At 30.2% G+C, this 12,453-nt stretch overlaps 1 protein-coding gene across 1 annotated transcript; it reads left to right on the forward strand.

Moving 5' to 3' along the window:
* Positions 1-976: 976 nt before the first annotated feature.
* On the forward strand, positions 977-12,013 carry LOC108912972 (protein phosphatase 1 regulatory inhibitor subunit 16B; the record flags this gene model as incomplete). The annotated part of the gene is given in 6 exon segments (XM_018718408.1): positions 977-1,178; positions 4,572-4,815; positions 5,802-5,927; positions 5,985-6,060; positions 9,566-9,780; positions 11,231-12,013. Coding segments are annotated over 6 exon segments (1,361 nt in total), but the record flags the coding sequence as incomplete, so codon positions are not given.
* Positions 12,014-12,453: the final 440 nt, after the last annotated feature.

Here is a 12,453-nt window from a genome sequence, read left to right on the forward strand (position 1 = left end):
ATGCATAAAATATACAGTACAGGGTTCTACATGGAATAACATATCGGGTAAATGGCATCCAAGACTTTGCTAACATAGACGCATTCATTGTCGAAATTTTCCATGATCGTTTTGCATAAATGCGACTGAATTTCGTTGATACAGCGCTAAATTTCTTCCTTCAAGGCGTGGGTGGTGGTGGTTGGCATAAACCTTAGACTTCAAAAAGTCCTAAAGAAAAAAGTCCAACGGCGTTAAATTGCATGGCTGGGCAGCCAATTCTGATCGCCAAAACGGGAAATTACACGACCAGGAAATGACTCGTGCAGTAATTGAATTGTTTCTCGGGCTGTATGTCATATGGCTGCGTCTTGTTGAAACCACATGTCGTCTCCATCCATATCTTGCAATTTAGGTACAAGAAACTGATTTATCATGTCGCGATAGCGAGCACCATTAAGTGTTATTGAATGACCAGACGCATTTAAGAATAAAGATGGTACGATGATGCCTGCAGTCCAAAATTCGGACCAAATAGTGACCGTTGTGGATGTATTTGTTTCTCAACAATCACTCGTGGATTTTCTGAACTCCAAATGAGACAATTTTGTCAATTAACGCTATCTGGATTAAAATGAGCCTCATTGCTGAAGATAATTTTGTTCGGAAAATCAGCATCCACTTGCCTCGAAATTATGTGGTTCTTGTGGTAGTATCGTCCAGTATACCCGCTACTGGTTGATGTACAATATTATAAAAATTCAGTGGATTTTTACCTTTTCTTCATTAAACCGCTAATTTCATCAGTCTACATCAAACAGTTTTAGAGATAATTGCATAAATTCCATAAATTTAATATTTTTAAAAAAATGTATTATCTCGAAAACTGAGCCGTTTAGAACTTGGGTTCATAGCATTTTACACCGTTTAATAATCGCCAATAATATTCAAATTCTTTTATTATCAATTTTCTGTACATAAATATTTTATTTTTCAGTTAGGCGGATGTTAGTGAAAGGGGTCAGTCCAGACTCTTGCAATGAAGATGGTCTCACGGCCTTACACCAGTGTTGCATAGACGATAACGAACCAATGTTACTACTCCTATTAGAATATGGTGCTAATGTTAACGCAGAAGACAGCGAAAAATGGACACCATTACATGCCGCAGCAACATGCGGACATCTGAAACTAGTTAGGTTTGTTTTCGTTTTTCTTCACGTCTTATTCTTAAAGCATATATTTTTTCCATCCGTCTTACATAGTAACATTTTTTAAATTACTTGAATATAACAATGTTTTTTTAGGCTCAAGAAGCTGGATTAAGATAATATTAATCCCTTATGAATTGATTAATTTTTATCAAAAAATCCATGTTTAATCAGTAGATAAGTCGACTTGAAAATTGGGAAGCTTAGGGCGATTTTAATAAAAATACAATAAATCTTCCAGATATTTAAATATAAATACAATTAAAACATACCACGACGAGTGCTTTTGTCTTTTATATTTTTAAAGAAGTAGTACAAAGTAATACAAAGTAATTTTTTAAGTATCTAATCACATGGAAGTTATATATAACTTATAATAACTTTACTAGTGCTCACTAGAGAATGTTAGATCTCTATCCATTATTAAGGAATCAGCAAATATTGACCAATTATCCAACAATCAATCAATATCTTAAATGTCTTCAAATTATTATTAAATTTATACCTATATTAGACAAACGGCAATTTTATTTGAAATAAATAAGTTTTTGTGATTCGAAAGTAACAAAAAACAATTTTTGAACTTAATGTTAGTTATAACCACATGCTAAAAATCAAACACCTTATCAAACATCAGCGAACCGGACGAAATAATAAACATAGATGATTCGTTGGCAATGATTTTGTGATACTTATAACATCTAGTAGAAATAAGAACTGGAAATAGCATTACTGGAGGTTAAAGAAACCTTTGCATTGAAAATATATTTTGTAACAATAAAGTTATACAAAACATTGTAATATTTTTGGTTTATAATGAATTAACGTAGTTAATAAAATTGACAGATAAAGTAAAACAATCTTCCTCGAAACGATTTTTTTATTACTTATTTAAATAATAGAGATTCCATCAAAAATTTTCTAGAATACTCTGTTTACGTATTATAAATAATAAATTATAAAAACAAATTAAATTAAACTGTGGAAAATAAGAAGATAATTATTCAAAGTGGTCTTTATGATTATTTTCCAATATATTTTCCGATATTATTGAACAAGGCAATTCTTTGGATTATTAAAAAAGTTCCTATTAGAATATATTGAATATAACTCGAAAGATATTTGACATAGATGAATTAGACTTGGTCTAATGACTTAACTTATGTAAATGCAATGTTTTTATAATTTCTTGAACCGTAAAATTTTGATACTTGATTAAGTACGATTCTTTTTCTCAACACCGATTGTAACCCAACTATTTTATTGACCATACTTTTGTGGCTATTTGTTATTAGCGCATATTCGAAATAAATGGAAACTGATTGCATTGTTGTTAGGAAAAAAATTACGTTGGCTGTAAACTTTATTGCTTTTAGAACATAAATTCATAATTCTTTAACTATAATAAAATAGGTTCCTATAAAATATCATATTTACTAAATTGTTTTGCTGACTTACAGCCAATAGGTAATATTTGTTATTTAAACAGTCAAAATATTTTTTTTAATTTAATGGAGATTCAAATATATAAAACTAGAACATTGTATGTATTAATTCAATTCATTAATAAATTAATTCAACATAAATTCACAATCAAGAACGGAAAACAAGTAGGGGATTTATATTTTTTTGAAAATTTGTCTGTCAGAAAGCATTCGTGCTTCTCTTTGAAGTACAAATAAATAATAAACTATAAACAATAAAGAAGCTTGTGTATAAAAAGACCACAATAGGCAACTTGCATGAAAATTTCTTTCTTTTACAACGCGATAAAAAATTAATTTCTTGAATGCTATAAATTAATTATACATGTTTAAAATAATGTAAAAATTTAAATGTCACCTGATCTAGAAGACAATGTGACGTAATTTAGTGTGATCGAGAAGACACGCGCATGCGTGAGCCTCGAAGCAAAGTGAATTTAGCTGTCTCTAGACTCCTGTTCCTTGCTCTACTCGTGCTGTTGAACCGAATTGGTTTGCGAGTCCGTGTAATGTGAGAATGTATGTATACGAGTATCTGTCGGTCTTATTACTAGCATTATGTTCTGTACAAATTTATTGCACAATAATAATACAATTCATTTATTCATAATATTGATTGTAGAGTCGATAATTTATATGCAAATGCTTTGTAATTTATAACTAGGTACTTTAATATCAATATATACTATATTCCTGTAATTTGATATTATAATATTCAACTCCAGTCCCTAGTAACTGTCCTTATTATGCTGTCATGTAACAAATAATATGAATGACCACCTACTGGTTAATATACCTAACTATCTGCAAATTTGTTTATCATGTTCATTTAGAAAGGGTTTGAAATCATTTTTAAGAAACATTTGAATTTGTATGGTGCAGTTTATTCCACAAAACGATTTTTTGATAACAGTTAAATTTGAAAAATAGACGTAGAGAATTAACAACTACAAATTCTATCTGAAAACTTCAGTTTCTGATGGAGGATAGTTATTTGTAACTTAAAACTATGTAGAAAAAAAAATAAATAACATATAACATATATGTTACTCTAGTATTTAGCATATGAATAAGTTTATATGTATAGTTTAATAATAAAGCTATTTTGATACTTTTAATTCATTGTCAAAAAATACTAAGTGCATTGTAGATGCAACAGTTTTATTAAAAAAAAATAATGTGCCTTAATGTTTGGATTTAAAATTATTACAAGTTTTGGGGTATTGAATTTTTTAAATTTATTTATAAATATAATTTGTTTAAAATTTAATGGTAACAAAGATTTTAAAGCTCCTTTGAAAGAAAAAATTCGTTTGACTCCAACTACATATACATTTTGTTTTCTCATTAAATTCTACTTTTGAGCTCTATTAACTAGTTTTATGTGAATCGCCCTAATATGAGTTTTTTTTTTAATGAAACATATGTACATACATATATTTTGATTATAATATACAGTGATGTAATGTTGATGTATTTGTTTCTAATACTTGCAAAAAGAATGTGCCGTTAGCCTATAATGTATTAGAAAGAAATTATTACCTATAGTTAGTAGTTGCTTGGCATCCAGATCTTCCTGTAGCTTATTGCTTTTATTATATGGTCATTTGGCTCTATCTCTGTTATTAAACAAGCAAGAAAGCATTCTATTCAAATATTAAAAAATATACAAGGTGTTAAAATAATACAGGATGGAATGACTTTAATTTTGTTATTAATTTTTCATATCTCGAAGATAACGATCGACTACCCGTTATATATGTACAACTCTGTATGTACATGATCTGTACTGTCAATTTTAGTTTTTATTTATCTGAATAACAGAAAATCTATTATTTCTATTTGTATTTAAAACAAAATATCTATTACTTATTTAAATAGCATATATTATTTTTAGAATTCTCATATCACATGGTGCCAATCTGTTAGCCGTCAATGCTGATGGGAATATGCCATACGATATATGTGAGGATGAGGCGGCGTTAGATTATATTGAAGGCGAAATGGCCAAACGAGGTGTTACTCAACAGCTTATAGACGAAACGAGAGCAGCTACGGAAAGGCAGATGCTCATAGACGTGAAAAAACTAGCGGCTAGTGGTGGAAATTTAGAATGTTACGACAGTCAAGGCGCAACCCCTGTGAGTAATTTTTTTATACTTAAGTATGTTGATCTATGTAGAGGATGTATGTGACGAAATATGTAAAATAGAAAAATTAAATAATTACATGTCCTACATTAATTTTAAATTAATACCAACATTCTATTTTTCAACCTTAATAATGCTGTAACTTCATGAAAAATGAAAATTTTGTGGGGATTAAAGAAATATCTGTTCTATTTATTAGTTGATTATGAAAAAAATATCCTGTACTGTAAATATACTTGCAAGCCCTTTCAAGATCTCAGCATCGGCCGTGTCTATTTTTAATTTTAATTTCACAAATTTCATTCGAAATCAGCACAGAAGTTCTCTATGTGGGCCTAGAAATAATCTAAAAAGTATGGGCTCCATTCTTCAATATCAAATATAATTTTTAAACGCATAAGTACAAAACAAACAACATTTGCTCAAAATGTCCACCACTATTTTCGATGCACGCACGACACCTTCGAATCCAATTTTCAGGCACTCGCTGGAAAACGCCTCAAGAAAAGGAAATAGTGGTACGCAAAAAACACTCAGACACGGTCTAATTCCAGATACCAACTGAATTGCGTATTGCTGGACAGCTTAGTACCTCGTGCTATCCGCCGCGCCGTTGTCACATTGCTCGATATGAATTTTATTGAATTTTAAATTTATTACAACGCTAATTATTTTTTAGAACCATAAAAAATTCAAAAAAGTTATAAACATTGTATTTTATGGTATTCTATGCCCGCAGTTATGTCGGTATTCCTTAATTAGTCAAACTTTTGCACATAAAGTTGGAGAATTTGTTGATTTTTTTCTCGGAAATGGTTGAGTTTAGGACCCATGTTACATAAGGTTTTTCTTGTTTATTTTAATGTATTCTATCGTCTCTTAAAATTAAGACAGTCAAACTTGTAACACCATGTATATAAAAGAATTAGAGGTGTGGCTCTCCCGACAATATAATTTTTCATAATTTTTGTTTTCAGTTACATATAGCAGCTGCAAACGGATATATATCGGTAGTAGAATTTCTTCTAGACCACGGAGTAAGGACTGATGTAAAAGACAAAGATGACTGGCAACCTTCTCATGCAGCTGCCTGTTGGGGTCATGTATGAGACTTACACATTCTGTAAATTATATTTTTATAATCCGTTGTTTCATTTTAGTTGGAAGTATTAGAATTACTGGCGCAAGCAGGAGCAAATTTGAATGCAAAAAATAAACACGATGAAACTCCTTCAGGTGAGCAAACAATTTCAACTATATTTTTTTTTCTTCGATACGATTTTGAGGTTACATTGTTAGGTTATCAGGCTGAACATTTGGCTTAATATTTAAATCATTATGTTTCACGTAGTGCAAAGTTTTACGATTTGCTATACATATCTACAATCATATAGAGTGTAATATAATGATACAGATTGATTCCCAAGTTGTGAGATATACTAGCTTTATTTTAGAAAATTTGTATAACTATGATCTTATTATCTAAAGACTGTTGATTAAAATATTCTGAATATACAATATCAACAATGATTAATGAGCATGAACCAAAACTTAGAAAGAGAATATGTTTGTGCAATATTCATACCTCTAACACGAGTGCTTCAATACTGCTTTAATAATGAAAAGGCTAAGAAAATATTAGTGTTCGATCTTAATTAGTTTACAAATCACCATCTACAATAACATCTCAGGCTATGTATAGCGTAACCACAATCTTGTGGAATCAAAATAAAACGGTTTAGACCAACTTACCCTTACATAAAGTTAATGCCTACTAAGATACATCACACGGAATAATTTTTTAATATTTCTTTAAAATTGTTTTAACAAGAAATGTCTTATTTGGTTTTCGTTTTTATATTATTTGATTGGAATATATTTCTTGAATATATATTTATTTTTTGTAAAATTTAAATTAAAAGTATTTTTGTATATTCAAACGAAAATTTCCATACATGAAAATAAAAAGGTTTATATGACTTGGATTCTGAAGTGATTTGTGTGCTATCGCAGTTTAGATGTGGTACCCAAAGTTGAATTTTTATTTTACATCTTAGGACAGGTTTATGCCTACCCTTTTGCATTTTTTATTTTGTAAGTATGTAACCACCCTTCGTAATATATGAATGGAATTTTCGAACACCCTCTATTTAAATACTAAGGCCAAATATTTTTCATTTTTGGACAAAATCCTCAGTAGATTCAAAACTGAATTGTGTCGTCATTGGAGTTATGCTTAAAAAAGTTGTGTATTGATTAAACAGGTGGAATATCTTGTTACTTTTTTCTTCCATATTCAACAAATAGTCACAATCTAAATAACTGACTAATGTGGATTCGCATTGAAAATTCATTCAGTAGATAAAAGCGATTTCCAGACCACTGAATGATGAGTGATCGCATGTTAACTTCAGAAGGTTAATTAATAACTAGTAAGCAGTAAATAGAATCATATCCATAAGTGAAATGCTTGGAAAATGTTACATAAACAAAGTCAATAAAAGAATAATTTCTTTTCTTACAAATTTCACTGGAATTCCCCAATAATAAAGTCTAGGAATGATGGCATACTGATTTGACACACACAAAATTAGGACTTTTCTTTATAAATACTAATAAACTTGTGGAGTCATATGCAAGAGCAATTTGTGAACGTTTTCTTATAATTTTTTCGTCAAAAACATCAAAATTATCAGTTATCTTTTTGAATGCTGCACATTTTCATTTTAAAATCCATGTTAAACCAGATTATTTGTATAATAAACAAATATATCACTGAACGAGTTTGAGAAAAATACATGTATACAATTTCAAAATTTGTAGCTTTGGCAACAATGCCTCAAATATGTAAATGAGAAAGACTTACAAGGAAGTAAACCGAATTCATTTGAACCTCGAGGACATGACACGCAATGGCAAAGTAGTAAAGTCAGGAATGGAGCCCATACTATGGGTCACTTGCTGCCTACATTTCCTTCTCATTCTTCATAAAATGTGCTCTCTTTTTGATTTGGCCATTTCAGGGCTCAAGTGAAATGTGCCCAGTTTTAATGTTATTATGCAGATGGAGTATCACACTTCATTTAAATCATCTTTACAATATTCAAAATTTGTAATTTTTTTCAGTCTAATTAGAAAACAATAATTTAAACAAAAAATCTTCTAAATATTTCAGTGTACTCTTTTTACATTTTTTTTTATTAATTTAATTCACCGAAAAAATTCATTACTTTCATCAGATTGATAAATTCGAAATATCTAAAAAAATTGTTTAAAAAAATGCTCAAACACATCAATAATTTATTCAAGTTGTGCACCTTCCTTAAAGCAATGGTTTTCTAATTTTCATGACTTACGGAACCCGGCAATATTTCGATTTTTTTGAGGAACCTAAAAACAATTAAAAATAATTTCAAACACATTTTTTACTGATTCTGGCAGCATACGGATTCCACATCAAAAGAACGACTCATCTTTTGATGCTATCCACCAAACAATCCAGTTTTTCGTACCTTCGTAAGATTGGAAGTGCTGCTTAGTCAGGCAGTTTTCCGTGGATCAGAGTATGTAGTAATTCGATGTAGCAATATCTGGTGAATATGGTGGGTGAGATAGAACATCCCAGCATTTATAGGTACTTTTTGACTTCATAAGCAACATGTGGTTGATCGTTGTCATGTTAAAAATTACAATATCGTGTCTTTGTTCAAACTGTGGTCATTTTTCCCTCAATGCACATCTCAAATGCATCAATTGTATCCTGCAGCATTCAGCAGTGATGGTTTCATTCAGTTGAAGTGACAGAACACCAAGTTCTTCTCACCAGCCATAAATATTTGGCCTTGCTATCGATGACCAAGCAAAACCCACGATTTTCTACGCTTAGGATTATCACAGTGTATTCATTTTTCGTCTCCAGTGTTCACACGTGAAAAATCTCCCTTCAACATCTCTCGGTTTCAATTCGTATGGCACCCAAGAACCATACCAAGTGTATTTAAACAGTTGGAAACTGTTATGCGATCAACATTCAACGATTCAGTAAGTTCATCTTGCGTTTGACATGAATCTTGGCCGACTAGGGCATTCTTTGTCAACTGTATCAAAATCACCGCTTCTAAAATAGTCAAAACCAATAAGTACTCATACGTTTCTATGAATGGAGTATGTTCACGATAAGTTTCAAACAGCACTCAATGACTTTCAGTAGCACTTAGCTTTCAATTAAACAGGAAAAGTAAAAAAAATGGCATTTTGTTGGCTGAGGAAAGATATGTTCTTTACACTTCAGCAAATTAACACATAAAAAAAGTCTAGCCCAAAGACGGAGCTTCTACATGAATATAGTTACAGAAGTGTCCGATGCGATATAGCATCTAATCCATCTATCATCATCATCATCATCATCATCAACATCATCATCATCATCATCATCATTTTTATTTTTATTTTGGATAATTATTAATTACTAACTATTTACTAAATATTGCTGGTGTAATTAAATGCTAGTTGGGGCATCCAGCCCATAAAGTAGTTTCCTGCAATATCAACAGTTAGGAATTTTGTCTGAGATTGCATACTAGATCTTTGTTGTCAAAACACACTGTTTGATTATTCGATAGGATTTTGTTTAGGGAAATTTTTTTGAATTTATTCTTAGTGAGTCGCACTGTATATGCTATATCTTATTCTCTGTTTTTGCTTCATTTGCAAATATTGAGAAGTGTTGTACATATTTTAGACATCTGCGAAGACCCTGAAATAAAAGAAAGGATCTTGGAATTAAGAACTGAACAGGAAATAAAGAAACAAGCAGAAGCGAAACGTAAGGTGAGGAGGTCACAGAGCAATACCAGAACGCAATCGGTTAGACGGACTTCTTTACGTGATAAAGGATTAACTGCCAGAAGAGATGCTGTAGAAGAGGCAAGATTAAGACTGCAAGCTGAAAATAGCGTAAGTAAAGTCTTTATTATTATTCGATTTGATATAATTAAAGTAACACGTTTTTTTAACCATATCATTATATAAAGTGATTCAGCTTTAAAATATTGGTGTTAATTTATGTATTTGTGGTATGTTTGTATTATTCGACAAGTTAAACTCATGCAAAAAACATATGTGCATGTATCAATCCCAATAACATTAACTTTCTGTTAATGTTAAATGATATAAAAAACATTTATGTGCTTATCTTTATTAATATCTGCAACTTTTACTTTCCGTTTAATTAACCAAAATTAATTAGCGAGCAGTAAGCAAAATTATGCAATTTATTTAGAAGGATTTCTCTAGATAATTTATGTTCTACATTATAAAATCATCCAAATATGAAAATGATTACATTTGTAATAATCATGATACGCATAGTTATAGAAATGTGAATTAATTATTTCCAATCGTTGAGCAAATGGAGTAGGAATATCAGGAAAGTTTATATTAAGACATCAGTTAACGGCCATATTAATACAGTTTGTGTTGCATTCAACTTGCACTTTACCTCAAATTCTTTAAGTGAAATTAATGCATTTAGTATTTGAACAAAGAGTTAAAAAATGATGTATACTTCTAATAATGTTATTAAAATCAACCCGTTTGCAGTGAATAGTTTTGTCTTACTGTTCGCAATATGAAGAAAAAGAAACAACCTATAATTTGTTTATCTTACAAAGTAAGTAATTGATAAGATTATATTTATAGTAGGATCGTATTCGATGCAAAGTAGAGCAGAAAGTTGTCAGTCTTTTATCAAAGGAAAAAGGAAAACCATTTCAAAATTAAAATGAAATTGAATGTAAAATCTGAAAAACTGCTGTGTTCTAGTACAAGCTGTAGTCGCCCAAGTGCTTCGAGTGTACGAAGTGTTCGGTTATATGTCAAATACTAACCTGGCGAGCTCGTAAATCAAGAGAGCACCTCCAAAAAACAAGTAAACAACAGTAGCGTGTACAGAGGTAAAATGTAGTACATATGTGGAATTTAAAAAACAAATTGGATTTATAATAAATTGCATTTAAAATAAACAGTTTATAAGAATAAAGGAATTTTTGTAGGAACAAGGGTGCTAGACGTGAACTGATCCATTCGTCCCTTCATAATGTATAAAGAAATTGTGCAATTTCTAAAACCCTTAAAATCGTATTGCACTGGATCCGTTGACAGGCAGTGATTTATTACTTTGCATCGAATATGATCCTACTATAGTTAATGATCAATAAGACGAAAATATAAATTTTGTGTTTGTGAAATCAGTTTTTGCTCCTTTTTCACCCCTTTAAATTTTTGACATAAGTTCATTAACTTGTATAATTTTAGTTTTGTATTATATGCGTTTATATGCATTGTGTTAGAAAAGTCAATTTTAAGTCATAATCTGGTACTGTATTCCGTCCACTTTAATTTTTAGGGCTTGGACAGCAACGATTCCAACAATTCCATATCAAATTCGAGCCCGAAGATTATTTTAAACAATAATCATTTGGACGATTTAAATACAAACACCAACAAAGAAAACAACGCGATCAGTCCTGTGAACAACGAAAGTAACGCAATCCAAATAACAGAGGATCGTAGAGCACCCGAAGGAAAAGACGATGACTCAGTTTTGGATGATCAATTGATGGACACAAATGAAAAAACTTATACGACGGACGTTAACGGCAAAGTAACAGTTCACGTTGTTGTTACTATTAACGGAAATGGGACGTTAGCCGATTTAAAGAAACAGCGAATGCAAATTAGGAATAGTAGCAACGATGTAAATAGTATCACATCACCTGTAGGTAGTATTACTGAAACCGAATCTAACCTAAGTCCCTCCACAGATATTGTTAGATTTACTGGCAATACTACTGAAGAAAATATTGAATACTCAAAACCAAAACGATGTTGTATTATACAATAAGCTTTTATAATTACTTCCATATTAATGCATTCATAGAATATTACTTAAAAGAGATATAATTTTGAAAATGTTTCCGATGATCAACGTTTGGACTTTAATTTTATAGAAGAAGATTTTTTATTTTTATATTAAAATTGTTATTTTCCTTTTCTTTTATTAGAAAAAATACTTGTGTAAGATGAACTGATGCCTCATGGCTAACCTATATTTATTGTAAGATAATTTTCTTAATTATTATTATTATTATGTACATACCTATAATAGTAAATCAATTTTTTAATATTATAATGCTTCTAATTATGCGTCGAGTAAGACAGAATTTTTTATAAAAAAATATTTTTTAAAGTAAAATTCATGTACTTATTTTGTAAATAGTTATAATCGTTACACACATTTTTTAAATATGTTTGCAATGTTTTAGTTGACATGAAATTTTTAATATTTCTCTACTTGGTCTAACAAATATAAAAAAGTGGTAATCTTCTTAACAAAAAGACATTTATTTAAAATGTATATTTGTGTCAATGATAATCACTAGTGGCAGCTTATGAAAATTAAACTTAATATAAAAGAAAAAATTTCGAATGAAATTTGCAAAATAAAATATTAAAATAGGGATTGCCAACCCTGAGATTTCGAAAAGGGGTTGTACATGTACTTGTAAAATATCATTTTTCATAATCAACTAATAGATACAGGTACTCTTATTTACATATCACTCTTAA

Source organism: Anoplophora glabripennis, unplaced genomic scaffold (genome assembly GCF_000390285.2).
Source record: "Anoplophora glabripennis isolate ALB-LARVAE unplaced genomic scaffold, Agla_2.0 scaffold253, whole genome shotgun sequence".
NCBI lineage: Eukaryota > Metazoa > Arthropoda > Insecta > Coleoptera > Cerambycidae > Anoplophora > Anoplophora glabripennis.